This window comes from Nipponia nippon, unplaced genomic scaffold, assembly GCF_047370975.1.
Source record: "Nipponia nippon isolate SJK-2023a ecotype South Korea unplaced genomic scaffold, ASM4737097v1 scaffold_3, whole genome shotgun sequence".
Classification (NCBI taxonomy): Eukaryota; Metazoa; Chordata; class Aves; order Pelecaniformes; family Threskiornithidae; genus Nipponia; species Nipponia nippon.
In genome coordinates this window covers 62,680,629-62,697,729 of record NW_028262347.1, presented here as the reverse complement: position 1 = coordinate 62,697,729, position 17,101 = coordinate 62,680,629, and the positions used below count along the sequence as shown (strand labels likewise).

At 37.7% G+C, this 17,101-nt stretch overlaps 1 protein-coding gene across 1 annotated transcript in view; it reads left to right on the top strand.

Annotated features, from left to right (window-relative positions):
• The window catches only part of PARPBP (PARP1 binding protein), a 56,276-nt gene that overhangs the window by 21,943 nt on the left and 17,232 nt on the right, over window positions 1-17,101 (top strand). The window contains exon 7 of the mRNA XM_009465848.2: window positions 13,486-13,669. Coding sequence (XP_009464123.1) covers window positions 13,486-13,669 — 184 coding nt within the window. The remainder of the gene's footprint in view (window positions 1-13,485; window positions 13,670-17,101) is intronic.

Below are 17,101 nucleotides of genomic sequence, written 5' to 3'. Positions count from 1 at the left end.
TCAGTTTCATCTTGTTACAGTGGAGATCTTATGAAACTTGAACTTGCATAAAATACAAAGTAGCCAAATAAATGCTGGGTCATTGTGGAACACATGTTGAAAAGAGGCTTTCTTCATCTGCCTGAGTCAAGTTCCTTTGCTCTGGAAACCTAGAAACTGAATTGAAGAAGTTGGACAGTGATGGGATGTGCTTAAGAATATTTTGAACATAGTAGGAGATATGGTGCAATGAAGTATCTGCTAACCTATGGAGAATAATAAAAATGCGTGTCTCATCCCCAAGTCATTCAGCTAACAAAGTGAACAGCAGATGAGATGAGGGAAGGGAAAGGTGTTGAACAGAGTGGAAATTTAATGAAACTCTGGTGATTTGATTCAAATATGGCAAAAAGTGTAAGCAGACCTGATAGCAGGAGAAATGGAAAGATATGATGAACTTTGGTAGTTTCAAGGTGTATTCACTGAGCAGAACAACCATTCTTACAAATCTCTGGAATTTTGAAATAGTTCAAGTTTGCCTCTTCTCATTCTCCAGGTGTCTAAGATTAGAAGAAATCACTAATCTTTCAAGAATCGGTAGCATGAACACTCTTTAAAGCTTGAGGATGCTGTAAAACTTAGAACCCTAAAACTATTTACAGATTCTGTACATATAAGACTTGGATAATGTTTATGAAGTAAATAGAGAGCTTGGATGTTCTACTACTTCCGCCTGTTTCTTGACAAGAAACATACCAATGTTGTATTTGTCAGCGAAGGGGATGATTATTATACACCTCAGGATCTGGAAGCTCTTTTCTGTTGGTATAAATGAGAAAGTGCAGTACTAATCCATCGTTCTGGAAATCCTTCTCTTTTAGGCCAGACCATAAGGATTCTTGCATCTAGAAAGAACTTACTTATTCCATTTCTGGAATGATTTTTTTCAAGTTTGTATAAGGTGTGTGTAACTTAAAACTGAATGATGGAAAGGCATTTGTCTTATTGGTTACTTCACTTGTTGGCTCATATAAGTGTGTGTGTGTGTGTGTGTGTGTATACATATATATACTTTAAACGTCCCCACCGATTTTGTAGAGTAGTGAAGTTGGTAGATGGGCAGTAATTTTTCTTGTTGAAGTGGGCCCCGACTTCTCTGTAAGCACTGACCACTAGGTGACACTATTGCACAGCCCACATTAGTAGCTGTTTAAAGTTAGCTGTATTGTTTCATTCAACATATTTGAGCGAGTATGATGCTTTGGAGTGGGTCTTCGTTTCAGGGCTGTGAGCAGTTTTCACAGTCAATTGTAGAAGTTATAGAGCTTGACTTGATCGTGCACGTGGATTAGTGCATTGAGCTTTCCCTTGACAGGGAAAACGCTATTTTGTATATGTTGACTTTGTGAAGTAGTGATTGCACCTGGAGATAACGTAGTATTTTGGGAGAGAAAGCGTATGAGACTTCATCTGGTCTTGTGCTGAATGTTTGAGTTGCTTGGATAGTATTCACGCAGCCCTGGAGCTTAGTGTTCTAAAGTTGCTGGAAAGGTGTGCAAGCACGTGCAAAACATTGTCTATAGGTCTCCTTAAACTTAGGATCATAGAATAATTCAGGTTGGAAGGAACATCAGGAAGTTTTTGGTTCAAAAGCTCAAAGCAGGGTCAATTATGGGGTCAGCCTAAGTTAATCAGGGCTTTATCCAGTCAAGCTTTGTGCAGTCTCCATCCTTGGAGGTTTTCAATCTCCTTCTTGGCAACCTGTTCCACTGTTTGAGTGTCCTCATGGTGAAATGTTTTTTTTTTCTTTATATTGAGTTGGGACCTCTCTTGTTTCAATTTATGCCTGTTGTCTCTTTTCCTTCCACTGACTGCCAAGATGAGGAGCCTGGCTCCATCTTCTTGGTTACCTTCTTGTAGGTATTGGAAAGCTGTTAGTAGATACCCCTGAAGCCTTCTCTTCTCTGGACTGAACAAGCTGTTCCCTTAGCTGCTTCTCACAGGGTATGTCTCCCTGACCATCTTGGCAGCCCTCTGCTGAATTTTCTCCAGTTTATCAGTGCCTTTCCTGGACTGGGGGGCCCAAAACTGGAGGCAGTATTCTAAATTTGATCCAACAAGTGCTGATTAGAGAGGGATAATCACATTCCTCAGACTACTGGCTACACTACTGTTGATGCAGCCAAGGATACTGTTGGCCGCCTTTGCTGCCAAGACACACTCCTGGCTCATGGTTAGCTTGCTGAACATGCAGCAAGACTCTCAGGTTCTTTTACAGAGAGCTGCTCCCCAGCCTGTATCATTGCAAGGGGTTATCCTTTTCCAAGACTTTGCATGTCCTGTTGAATTTCATATGGTTCCTGTCAGCCTATTCCTCCAGTCAGTTTAGGCATCTCTGCATGGCAGCTCTGCCCTCAAGTATATTGACTGTTCCAACCAATTTGGTATCATCTGCAAACTTGATGAGCATCTATTTTTATCACCGAGTCACTGCCAAAGATATTTAAAAGAAAGAAACAGGTTCCAGGATAGGCCGCTATAGTATTCCATTTGTTACTGGCCTCCAGATACAGTACAACATGTTTACTACCTTCTGAGCCTGATCATCCAACCACTTTTTAACTCATCTAGTTGTCCATCCATCCAGACTGTAACATCCAAACTTGTATGTTGACAGTATTTTCTGACAGTGTTGAAAGCCTTGCTACAATCAAGGTAAATGGAATCTACCATTCTCCCCTGGTCTGCAAAGCCAGTCACTTTACTATAGGAGGCAAACAGATTGGTCAGGCATAATTTACACTTGATAAATTCATGCTTACAGTTACCAGCCACCGTGTAATCCTTCATATGCCCAGAAATGTTTTCTCAGGTGACTTTTTACACTATTTTCTCAGGGAACAAAGTAAGGCTGAAGAACCTGTGGTTCCTCAAACTGTCCTTTTGGTCTTTTTTGCAAACATTTGCTTTTGTCCATTTGTCAGGGACCTCCCCTGATCACCATGACTTTTCAAAGATGGTATAGAGTGGCCTTACGAGGACATCAGCCCATTCTATTAGTGCTCTTGAATGCAGCCCATTTGGTTCTATGAACTTATATGGGCTCAGTTCTGTCAAGTAAACCCTGACTTGATCCTTATCCACTGCTGGCAGTTCTCTGAAAACTCTCTAATTGGAGGCCTGGGAGACCAAGTTGGTGAAGACTGCGGCAAAGAGAGGATTGAGTACCTCAGTTTCATCTGTCCACTGTTGCAAAATCTCCTGCCTTTCAGCAAAGGTCCCTCATTTTCTTTCTTCATTCTTTTAATACAAAAGCAGCAGATGAAGCTACTTTAACATTCCTTGCAAGTCTCAACTCCACCTGAGCTTTGGCTTTCCTGACAACATCCCTAAATGCCCAGGCAATGTTTCTAGATTATTTCTTTTTAACCTGTCCCTTCTTTACCATCCTGTGTAAAGCCTTTTTGCATTGAAGTTCTGTCATCAGTTCACTGTTTAGCAAAGCTGGTCTACTGATGTTTCTACATGTTTTCCTGAGTATTGTGATGAACTGTTCTTGTGCTTGTAATATACTGTCATTATTAACATATCAGCTTTCCTGAGCTCCTTTGCCTTTTAGAATTTTTGCACATGGGATTACGTGTACCAGTTCACTGAATAAGCTGAAATCTGCTCTCCTAAAGTCACAGTCTATACTCTGCTACTTGCTTTCCTTGGTCCCCTAGGATCTTGAACTCCACTACTTCATGATTGCTACAGCCAAGAATGTCATTGATTTGCCGCCCCCCCGCCCCGCATCCCTGACCAATTCTTCGTTGTTAGTGAATAGCAGACCCATCTGTGTAACCCAGTGTGTTGCCCATCCAGTATCTCTGGTGCCCTCTAGAAATCTTGACTGCTTGCATCCCATTGTGATGCTCTTCCAGCAGATGTTGGGGTGGTGGTGGTAAAGTGCCCTGTAAGAACCAGAGTCTGTGACACAGAGTCTGCTGAGAGTTGCTTTAAGAATACTCTGCCCATTTCCTCCTGTGTGTTGGGTTATCTAGAACAAACTCGGACCCTGATTCACAAGCTCTGAACGAGCCTCTTGTCTGTCCAATAGAAGAGCTCCTCCATACCTCTGAGTAGCTCCTGCATATAGAGGGCACTCCCCCGCCTTGTCTTTCCTGAAGAGCTTGTATTCATCCTTTGCAGCACTCCAGCTGTCAGGCTGTTCTACCATGTCTCGGTTATTCCAATGAAGTTGTAGTTCTGTAACTGTGAGGAGCTTATATTCCTTCTAACTTGTTTTATTGTGTTTTGCTGGATAAATCTCTCTATACTGTTTTAGAGTATTTGCAATGTGCTGTTTCCCAGTAAAATACTGAGAACTTAGACACTCTAACCTTAGTTTCTCAAGTCATAGCATCGTTGAAATGAAGAATATTTTGGTGTTTAAATATTTACATTGAAAGATACTTATTATATAGAATGACCCAAATTAAGACTGTATTACCACTCTACCATGTTAACAAACACGGTACTTGTGACTTAATTAAAAATGTTCTTGCATTTTTAAGAAATAGAAAAATATCAGAAAGGCTTACATAAGAAAATAATTATTTTTTAAGAAAAAAAAATTTGATTTAAACCAGAGTCTTAAAAAAATTTTCCCTGAAAATGCTTGCCAATTCAAAGAGTAACATGCTTTAACATAATTTTGAATTAAATTACCTGCTTTACCTACACGTTTAACTTTATAATGGAAATACTGATATACTTTAATCTGATTGTCTTCATTTAAAGTTAATGTTGAGGATGTTTTAAAATATATTTAGAAAGAATTTTTAAAATAACTTAATTGTGGTTTAAATTGGATTTGCAAGAAAATAGAAAACTTTCGTTGAAAAAGCTGATCTTTTGAGGGTAAGTCTGCCTTAAGACATCACAGTTGACGTGTGGTATCTTAAGTTCTCCAATTGTACAATACTGCATTTAATTAAATTGTGATTTTTTTTTTTCTTGTAATTTGCTCTCCCTTTCCTTAACTTCCTAATTTAGGCTTGTGCTGGAGAATACACTGACCATTATGTCCTAAATATTGAAATTGAAGTATAGTCCTTTAATTAAAAGGAAGACATGGAGGCTGTGGTTCTATGGCACTTTTATATCAGTGCTGGATTGAAAAATCTTACCCTTATGCCATCGTACGTATATCAAACTGCTAGTTCACCTGTTCCCACGGCCTCTCTTCAATCCAGATTTGAGAAGCAGTCTGGAAGCTCCCTAACCATAATTCCAATCCTGATAAATTTCAGTAAACTGCAGGAAAGTGATTATGCCTAGAGGGAACTATTAAGTTGGGTGTGTTATGGTGGAACAATGGAACTGTAGCATGGAATGTGCATGGCTGCTCATCAAGAATCTTATTCTGAGAAGAATACTTGTTTAGTTTTATAGTAGCTTCATCATGGATTTGAGTATTGTTTGGTATGGAGAATATCCAAAATTAATCTTGGTGAGAGTGGACATAGACAGAATACCAACTTTGTATTTTGCAGTAAGTTCTTGGGAAGGTACCAGATCATTTAGATGGTGGCACTTCCTGAGGAAGAGTCACTCTGGTTTCTTCCACCAAGCTAAAAGACAGAGATTTTTGGCAATACAGCAAAAGTGGCAGCAGCAACATGGAAAAATACTTAGCAACAGGATTCTTTTTTGCTGTGCTTTTATTGTGAATCTAATAAGCTGCAAAACTCTGAAGGGCCTAAGGCAAGCTCTTCATCTAATATTTAGTTCTGTATGGTTTAAAAAATAGGAGTAATGATGCATGCGTCCATTGTTTGTGGTGGAATTTTTGAGTACTATGAGTGTTTTGATATAGGTAATTTTTTCTTTTACAGATATATTTAAAATCTAGTTAAGTTCACTGATACAATTTTATTGTTGAAATTTTGAAATCTAATTTAACATAAACTACTAATTTTTAAGAATTTATGCATAGACCATAACTAGGAAAAACATTGGGTTTGCTTTAAAGGCACAGTTACTGCTCTGTTAAGATTATTTGTGTTTTGTATTGTTTCTTAGATAAATTTTGTCCCACTCTTCTACCCAGGTAGATGAAGCTCTAGTTGACATTCTGCTTCTTGGAGTTTGAGAATAGAATTAGATTCCTACTCTCTTCATATAGTTCTAAATTAAAAAATTGGATAACTGTTCAGTTCTTATGCAGTTCTAAAACAGCTTCCTAAATCCATATCAAAGAAAAAGGCTGTGATCCCCTCCCACCCCATGATCACTAGTTGGTTGTAATTTGTTTTAAGACATTTGTTCCCACTATGTAAGTTAGCTGTATTTGTCATCTATTTTTTACCTCTGTTGGAGAAGTTGAAATGAATGAATAAAAATGATGACCTTAGTATAGTAGAATTTTGATATATTCTTTTCTGTTCTTGGAATAGGCTTCAGGAGTCTGTTCTGCTTTTTATCAGGTTTTGAATATTGTCCATACCCTCAAATCTTTTTTTTTTTCTTTTTTTTATTCTTCTGTATGCTACTTCATTCTTTTCCATAAAAGATGTATTTCCAGAAAATAAATAAAAGTGCTTCTGCATCATATTAACTTTGTACACTAAGGCCGCAGTTCTGTCAGAAGAGCCCTTGCCGATGTAATTTAGATTTCAGGTAAGCAGAGGAGCTTGTTTGTGTGATAATCTCAGTAGGAACAAAATAGACAAGGCATGCAATTAGTTTCTTACAAATTAGTTATCTCAACCTAAGAAAAGATGGTTTGATAAGGAAAATGAGATAGAAATAGATAGGATTGGGACACAGATGATGTAAGGCAAAAGGGCACAAGATCTTAGAATATTTTTAGTAGAAGCAATGATTTATACAATGCCTAGTTAACAGGTAGAGTTTTATATTATACTGTCTTTTTTAAACTCCCTTTAGCAGCACTGATGCAATAAGGCATTTTTAGTATGTGATTCATTTTATCTTCATGTAGACATGTGTTTTTCTCTGGCTACAAGACAGGTGAGATGAATCCCACCTGAACTGTCTACTCCTCTTTTAGTGCTGGTTCATGCTGAAGATGGTAAGCCATTCCTTCTGTCAGTTGATCTAAAATGTTTGGGAACTTGTTAATTTAAAAAAAAAGTTAACTGAACATTGTAAAACTAAACACTTAGAGGCTGCCACTGAAGTCTTAGTTCAGTTGCCTGAGATGCATGCATTAACATAGTCTTTAATTGTGTGATCACATGCTTTCCCCTCACCCGCCCACCTGGCAGTCCTGGCTTTTGTGGATAGGAAATAAGAGTGTAAATTGAGATTGTGTAACGGAAGATGGTAGTGTTTGTTGGACCCTTTCCAGGTGCTGAAGCAAATGAAGAGTAGTGCAGGCCATCAAAGAAGGGAAAGGGTGGTTGGTTCTAGGTCTCTTCTGCTATGGACTTAATATGGAATACTGGACAGACATGCTGATGGTGACATTTGGACTCCGTTGAGTCCACTCAGTGGGAGATTATCACTGTACTGTTGGATCCAGGCTTTTGTGTCTGAACATTCCATGCTGGACAGTGGAAGGTGGTTGTGTCTTAAGGGTTGGGTTTTTAGCATTTATAATTGTTCTGATGGACTTTCTTTGGTTATTTCTATCATAGGTAAAGATAGCAGTGGGTTTTCTAGTTGAGGTTTCTTTCAGTTCATACCTTTTGAACAAAGAAATATTGTTGCACTTGACTGAACAGAAGATCATATTGTTAGCTTTTAAAAAAAAAAATACTATTTTACAACATCTGTCATAGTGGTAATTGACAGATGTTTACTGCTAACTGGATTTGATAAAAGTCCTCCTTCAATATGATTTAAAAGACCACGGACACGAGACTGAAGCACTTTATCCTAGAATATTTCATGTCAGCAACCTATGATCTGAATGAAACATCAGAGAAAGCTTGTTAGCAGGCACCCTGACTGGAACGGGACAAGGTCTCTCCAGTTCTTTATTGCCTTAGACAAATGGCATTGCTTTGTTTAATGTATCAAGTTCACTCTTGAATTCAGTTACCTTTCTTGCTCCTCTTTCAGAATTAAGAACTAAAAGTCTTGCTGCTGTAAAAATTATCTGAAGACAGATACCTTTGCCCATGTAATTCCATATTCAAAACAAACCTTTGCTGCCCTTGTAGCTGTTAGGAACTGCAAAGTGGATAACAGTTTTCAACCTTATTCCGTTCATATAAACTTTTTTTTTATGGTACAATGCCAGATATTTTAAAGTTCATTTAAGTTCAACTGATTTTCTGCATTATATAAACCTATAAAAGATTAATATCAGAGCAATCTGGCAGAAGGTTTCCTTTTTGTAAAAAACAAAACAAAACAAAACAAAAAAAAACAAAACCCAAAACAAAACCCCAAGAACCATAAACAAACAAACCGCAAAAACCCTCAAGTTGCATTTTTACCACATTTTCCTTTTTTCTTCATGCTTTTAGTTAATCTCTTTAAACCTCACTAAAAATGAAGTCCTACTAGTGGATCTGAAGTTGCTCAGAGGTAACTTATTTGGTTGCTTTAAATCAAACTGCTATGTTATATTGTTGAATTGATAGTTTCATCTTCAAGATGGTTATTTGTTAAGTTGTTTTTTGATCCAGTGAGCTGTCTTTTCTGAGAAAAAGATGATACTCTTTTTACCACAGAAAGGGCTCGATAAACATGAACAGAGCCCTAGCCATCTCCATTTGTGCTCTAGATGGCATATATAAAGAGATTAAAACACTGCCTCTCCTACTGAGACTGGCTTGGCCTTACTTTTTGAAACTGCTAGACATGGTTGGTTAGGGCTTTCTGTAGAAAGCTTTGAAATATTAATGAAATAGCACGAATGAGGTGGATTCAACATTTTATATATTCAAGACTAATAAAACAAACTTCACAACTTATTTTGTTATATCGTATCCTGGTATAAAATGGCATAAGCTATGGCACAGTGTTTCAGTGCTAATCCACACACATTAGATCAGCATTTTAAGTCTTGGCCTGTTTATATAAATTCTAGCTGAAGTATGAATAAACTTTTCCTTTTCTTTGCTCCAGTTAGTACTGTGTATATCTGATGGGGGACTGGAAGTCTTTCCTGGAAAAGAAGAAGGAATATGGGGAGAAAAAGAGATTAAATGAACTTTACCTCTAATAGCAAGTATCCTTAGTTGGTATTGGGTAGTAGAGGCAAAAAAATAAACATAGAAAATGTTTCTATTGCAGTTTTTTTTTTTCTCAGTGAAAAGCTACAAGGTAATCAAGTCACATACAGAGCACAGCATTTAAATTAAGGGCATGATTATCTTAATTAACTGATGCCCAGTGCTATATGTATAATAATACCTTTTCTTCTAACATATATCCATGTATATGTATGTAAAATGTGTGGAAATTATAATGATGTAGTAAGCTCAAGTTATCTGTAGACAGAAAGGAATGAACCTGGCTTTCAAAGACAACTTCAGTCAATCCCTTCACCTGCTTGTTTGTCTTGGAGTTCTAGGTTCAGCACAGTATTTATGGAACAGATACTACTTATTTAATACAATGCTTTTCTCATTTGAGGGTATTATTTTGGAAAGTGTCAGTTTAGGGCTGAGGGAAATAAAGCAGTTTGGCAAGAAGCATCAGGAGACTTGGCTACAGTTCATATATGCATCTCTGAGACAGAACTTCAGCAGTGCTCTCTTCTTACCTCTTGACAACTTGCACTGGATGTTTTTGGTTCCCAACCCCCCCGCCCCCCCCCCCCCCCCCCCCGAACTTTTCATTCTCTTGTGGTTAGACTGAATTGTGGTTTTTGGAGCAGAGGTACACCAGCATATTTCTTTTTTTTTTTTTTTTTTTAAGCTATCCTTTCTAAGATCTGGATGGTTCTTGACCTGTGTGCAGAGAGACTTCACATGGTTACTTTTCTTTTGGCTAAGTGCATACATTGTGCTTAAATTTCTGCAAAGCACAAGTTTTTCTGTTTAACCAAGCCTGCAAATCTAATGTGAATTGAATAATCTTTAATATGTGAAAGTTAAAGCTGAGAATTGTGTGGAAATATTTGGTTTTGACCTGGAAAAAAGCCAAAAAAAAGTTTCAAGTTAACTTCAGGTTTTCTAAGTTATTTACGGGAGTCTTGTTCAGCCAGAATAAGCCAAAACAGCAAGGTCTCTGGCCCAGTTCCCTCCATGTATTTTAACAGGAAACAATATAAACAAACTAGTTTTCCTCTGACTCAATTCATATTCTTACCTAGCTCTGCCCACTTATTTTATATTTTATATGAATGTAGACATGCACAGTTTCATTTGATGGAGGTTCTCCCAACTAGAATTCAAAATCCATCTTCAGAATTTAATGTGTACAAAATATACCTTTCTTTCAATTTACAAGGTATCCTTTTAGGATAAGTAGGCAGGAGCATGGAGGAAGCCAGTAAGCATGGAGGAAGTTGAAAAATTAGTCATCATCTGACTCTTGGCTGTGTCATCTGGAGTAATAAAGCCATTGCTTTGGGTTTTTTTTGGCAGAGCTGTAATGTGCAGCATCATAGATGTATCTAAAAATTCTACTGTAGGTGCCAATAGCAGCTCAAGAGTTCAGGGTGTGTGAATTAACATGGAGTAATTTTGTACAGTCCATGGTGTAGTTAAAACTATTGGTGTTTGAGCTAGACAGACTGATGTTAAATTATACTCAACATGCTGCATTTCTGCTTTGTTTTTGACTATAAACCTGACTCTTGGGAAAAAAAAAAATAAAACCTCACTAATTCTGCTGTTAAAGGCAAAGTTTAACAGGCTACCCTTTTTTACAGTTGGCCATCCTGTCCAATTATTAGAAGTTGCAGGAAAATGGCTAGTGTTTCTTAAAGTCTGGAAAAAGAAATTGTAGGTTAATTGGAAAGGGAAGATGGATTATTGCAATAGATCACGAAGCAGATTGACTGCAAAGGAAAAATTCTTATAGCAGGAGTTCAGAATGAACAGAATTGCTTTTGTTGCTTTTGCCTAATGTTATACTTAGGCTTCATAAAACTTAAAAAAAAAAATCTGACAGGACATCAGTCTCATAACTGATAACTCATAACTCATCATGAGCATATCTAGCTTCATTGGAATTTTTTTGTCAAAAACATGGTGACTGGAATGCTGAGATTTTTTTTTCTTGTTTTCATTTAATTTTTTGAGTCAGTAGTGTCACCACAGAGAATCTGTGTTACTTTAAGGGTATGAAATGTGATTGTATAACTTCAAAAGAAGGGTCCACAAGCACAGAGTCTTGTCTCCAACACTGGCAATAAATATGTGCCTTGTAAGAACAGAGACAATGTTTATGATACTTCTCCTGAGTGCTGTCTCAATCTCTAATTTCAGTTCAGGGTATTTTCTGAACACAGTTCTACCTTTTTTCCTGGGAATCAGTTTTTTTTAAAGAATGGGTCCTTTGTGCCTCTTGTTATGGTTTTATTTCTTCCTTTACTCTTACATGTGTTATCAGCTGGTATTCAAAGGTGAAAATAACTCTTTACATGAAAAAGTAAAAGCGGGGGGAGGGAATCAATTAAAGCCCCTATAAATTAGAGCTAAAAATAAAATATAGACTACCACACTCTGAAAAGGTTGAGGAAAAGAAACAGAAAGAGAATGAAATTGAAGACAAAAGTCACAGAGAAATAATGAAGTCCTTATATATACATGATGTTAAACAGAAGACAAATTATTGCTTGGTGGGATGAGGGGAATCTTGACTGTAATCAACTTTGTTGGTCTGGATGATGGGTTCATGTTCTGAGAAGACTGGAGAATTGAAGATAAAGTTTCCAAACAGCATGCAACTTCAAAAAGCTTTTGGGAAGAGATGCATTATGATGTAGGAGAGTTGAGTGGTTCTTGTAATGATTTTTTTTTTATTTGCCCAAACTTAAGCAATGGTAAAACATGGTCTTTCACTTAATGTTTTGTGTAGGTACTGGACAAAATTATTAAGCTTTTAACTCAAGGGGTTTATTCTGTCTTTCACTAAATGTTCATTAAAGTAGTCAAGACACGTTTGTTGTCTCAATATAGTTTTATCACCTCTGAGATAAGATCTGTGACCCCCCTAGCTAATTTACTTAGCCTGGTTCATAGTCATAGTTCATAGTAGTGCCTCGTGACTAGTGATGCATAACTTCATACCTCCATATGGCTTTTGTACCTACTCACCACACATTGCACTCGCAAAATGAGCAATTTGGTCCTAATACTTGAATTTTGCATTCTTGTAATGGGACTATGCTGACTGTCATTATAAGCTTTAAGTTATTTTATTAATTTTGAGCAGCATTGTTCAGGGCAGCACTTTCAGCCCCTGAATGGAAAGATGCACTTGTAAATGGCCAGTGGAACTCTTTAAATTGTAACTGCTTCTCATTCACCCGGTCTGTGTAAATCAAGGCGCACTGTCACAAGAGCCTCAGTCCTTGCAGCCATTTTTTGGACACAAGATCTTTGGGTTTTCTTGTGATTCTTCAAGAATTGTTTATTTTTTTCCTTACTCAGGATAATGCGGTCTACCTGGCAGCCTGTTATATTTCCATTTTTATAGAATCTGTGGATCTTGCAGGTCTGAGGGAGCAAGACATGGTGTAGTTCTCTCAGTACTGCCTATTGGAGCATCATCTGCACAACTGTAACTGCTAATCACTCAAGAGTTTCACTGGGGAGGGACCTGGTAGTTCTAATCCAAAAGTAATCCCAAATGTAGTCTATCATACATGTGGATGGTTCGAGGTACAGAACTACAAAATGAAATTAACAGTCTAAACATAGCTTAGGTGCACTCACAAGTGCCTTCTTATCCTTCTATAAGAAGAGTTGAAATAAAGCCCCTATTTCAATCAGATTCAATTATTTATATCTTTGATGTCAAACTGCATGGACATTTCATAATTAAACTCCTAAGTTCTTTTCTGTAGGCATTTTTTCTAGTTGATGAAAAAAAGAGATTAATAGTGTGTGCCTTTATGGCAAACAGTGGTGTTCACCTAGTCTAATTATTATCTATTTAAATAAAATTGAAAGCAGATTGATATTTGAAGCACTTTCATGAAGCACAAAAGACTAAAAAATCTAATAGGCTGTAAAATTGGAATGCATGTTCAAGTGAAACGTTTTGTTTACACTTAACAGCTTATGAGCAAAACAGTAACAGTAGGTTTAAAGAAAGTACTTTTCTTTGAACTTTTATGGAGAAGTTAGTTTTGTGTTGCAGCTCAGAGTATTACTAAATGCTGAATTCATTACCTTTCCATATAATCTTCTTTTTCAGCAAACTATTATGTTGTACAATACTTCTACACTGCTGTTTGATTTAAAAGATCAAAGCTGTTCTCTGTAGAGTTTTGATTAACTGTGAATACTGGCTATGTTCAACACTAATAGGTATACTAAAGTGCTGCCAAGATTAATGTGGAGATGACCCTGTGCCTATTTTCAGAATTGCAGGGGGGCGAATTCTGTCAACAGTGAAGATGCATTTGATAAAAGGCCGAAGCAATGGGGATCCTTTCTGTCAGGCAGTAGAGGAAGTTGTACAAGATTTGGATTTGAAGATTAAAAATATTATCGATTCACAACATGAAGTCTTGACTGCCAGTACTACTGGAGTCAGTCCAGCACGGGTAATGGGACTTCTTTTGTTCTTTTTACTATTTAGCTTTATAAGAAAGCAAATGTCTTTCGCCTGTTTTGTTTCTTTTTCATTTTTTAAAGGACTTTATATAGAGTATTATCTTTTCCTAACAGTACAGAGTAGTGTCATTTCCTCTACGCTGTGGTTTTAAACTTGTTGAAAGACTTATACTTGAGGATTACAGTGTGGATTTCAAAAAGCTGATTTACTTAAACTAAATTTCTTACCTCAAAATTGTAAATAAAATACTCTTCAAAACTTAATTTGTTCTTGCAGTTGTTATAGATGTAGATACTTATAACTGACGGATTTGCCACTAGTTTCAGGGCGGTAGAGCTATAACACATTTCCAAACAAAAATCCTCATGAAAGAGGAATTAAGATTTGATAACATATATCAGTAATTTTGATTAAAATATACAGGCTTTAATTAGCTCAGCATCAAGTATTTCTAAGGGTAAGGCATTCCAAATAAGGTTAAATATGAATGAAGTCCAAAACATGGTGAAATGTGGAGTGGGAGGGGAATAAAAATAAAACCCCAAACAATCAACATGTAAGTTTTTATCTTTTAGTGTTTCAAGACACTAATGAAACTATTAATGATTTTAATTTCGTGGAAGGAATCAGGGTATTTAAAATTCTGTAAGTCCAGTGTGGAGAGCAGAATACAGGCTTTCTATTTGTGGGTTTTGTATTTTGAATCTGCTCAGGTTTATATGATGATATTTTTTGTGATGGAAACATCAACCAGCTTTAATTATTTTATTTTACTTTGTTGATATATAAAATATCTAATGTCATGTATTTTTGTCTAGGAAACTTTTTAAAACATTGCATGTGTGTATGTTGTTAGAACGCTTTGTTTTGTGAAATCACTGGAATTACCCCATGGTAACATAAGATTTTTAACAAATTTTAATCAGACTTCCAATATGTTTTTTTCTTTTCTATGAGAGCTAAAACTGGCCACACCCTAGTGGCTAGTTAAACTGGTTTAAATGTGTGTTTCCACTGAGCAGCTGGAGTATATATTTCATCCTCATTTTCCTGTTTCCCCTGCACCTTTCATCACTGTATTTCCCTGTTTCCCCTTTCATATCCTTCTATTTCTTTCTCTTCCCCATCTGAAAATCTGATCACTGTTAATCAGTTCTGTCTTTATTTAGCTAGTTGTATTACTGAGAAAATTTTTTTAAAAATTTAGATCATTATAAGACAGGTAAAACTATTTTAATAAAGCTTCATTCTTCAGAGAAATTCACCAAAAAATTGCTTTTCCAAAATGGTTTGTGTTTCTTATTGTTCTCCATAGGTCAAGTTCACAGTCTAATGACTCTGTAGAAATGTTTACCAGTATCCTTGTTGAGGCAGAAGATAGCAAAGATGGTTGTATCCTGATGTTGTTAGGAAATGTGGTTAAATACTTAATCCAATTGAGAGCAGTATGAGGTTAATATTTTTCTCAAAATGGGCACCTGACGGCAGCTTATGAACTTAATTATATTACTGTGAGTCTGTGGTTCTATGTTGAAGTTTTTGCCAGTTCTTGAGTTTGTTAATTGATTGCTGGAACATCCCATCTACTGTGGATGGGCAGATTCTACTATAGTTCTTCTTAGTGAGGAAACTTGAGTACATAGCAGAGGATGATGGGCTTTAAGCTAATCCTTTTCACTGTACTCACCACAGTGCATCCATACTCACCACAGCATGGATGTAACTGAGAGCCGTCAGAGGTGACTGGTCTGGATGTGACTGATGTGCCCCTTGGCTTCAAAAATCTGGTGCTGTATTGGGTTTATGTGGCAAGGTTTTGTTAGCAGGGAGGGCTGCAGGGGTGGCTTCTGTGAAAAGACACCAGAAGCTGCCCCCCTGTTGGACAGAGCCAGTTCCAGCTGGTTCCAAGATGGACCTGCTGCTGACCAAAGCTAAGCCAATCAGTGATGGTTGTAGCGCCTCTGTGATAACATTTAAGAAAGGGTAAAAAATGCTGCACAGCAGCTGTTGGGAAAGAGGAGTGAGAATATGTGAGAGGAACAACTCTGCAGACACCAAGGTCAGTGAAGAAGGAGGGGAAGGAGATGCTCCAGGCACCAGAGCAGAGATTCCCCTGCAGCCTGTGATGAAGACCATGGTGAGGCAGGCTGTCCCCCTGAAGCCCATGGAGATCCACAGTGGAGCAGATATCCACTCTGCAGCCCATGGAGGACCCAATGCCGCAGCAGGTGGATGTGCCCTGAACGAAGCTGTGACCCTGTGGAGAGCCCACACTGGAGCAGGTTCCTGGCAGAAACTGTAGCCCATGGAGAGGAGCCCATGCAGAAGCAGGTTTTCTGGCAGGATCTGTGATCTCATTGGGGACCCATGCTGTAGCAGTCTGTTCCTGAAGGACTGCACCATGTGGAAAGGACCCATGCTGGAGTAGTTCTTGAAGAACTACAGCCTGTGGGAAGGACCTACAGTGGAGAATTTTGTGAAGGACTGTATCCCATGGAAGGCATGCCACACAGGAGCAGAGGAAGAAGGAACAGCAGAGACGAAGCGTTTAGGAACTGACCACAACCCTCATTCCCCATCCCCCTGTGCCACTCGGGCGAAGGAGGTAGAAGAGTTGGGAGTGAAGTTGAGTCCGGGAAGAAGGGAGGGGGTCCAATTTTGATAAATTAGCAATGAATTACCTTAATTTCCTTAAGTCAAGTCTGTTTTGCCAATGCTGGTAATTAGTAAGTGAACTCCCTGTCCTCATCTCGACCCCATGAGCTTTTCATATTTTATCTCCCTGTCCTGTTGAGGAGGGGGCATGATAGAGCAGGTTGGTGGCACTTGGTGGCTAGCCAAGGTCAACCCACCACAGTCCTTTGTGGTGCCCAATGTGGGGCCTGAGGCATTAGAGATAAGGACAGTAATTCGAAGAGGTAACAGGCAAAATGTGGACTGAACATTGCTAGAGAGTGGAATAAGTATGGGGATTTTTTTTTTTTGTAATTGTGGTGAAGGGACAAGGAGTGGAGTGTGTGTAAATGGTCTGCCTTTGTCGGTGTTGTGATGATGCTATTTTAATTTTTGTGTGGGGAGTTCTTTTTGTTGATGTAAATGAAGTTTTTGAAGATTGTGTGATGAATGTATATTTTAATGATAATTCTTAAATATGTGATTCAGAGAGTTGAGGGATGGAAAAGGGAGCTTAGACAAATGTTAAGAGACTGATACCAAATTGTATATTTTAGTGGAGCTTGGTGTGGAAGAACATTTTACTAAGCATATAGAGGGGTAAATTACCATTACTAATTAAAAACCAAAACAAACAAAACAAAACAAAAAAACCCGTAAGTTTTCCAAATGAATCTGAGCTGTATGAAAAAAAAATTAGAGCATCTGTATTGTTCCATTAAGATATCAGGACAGCAAAGATTAATGC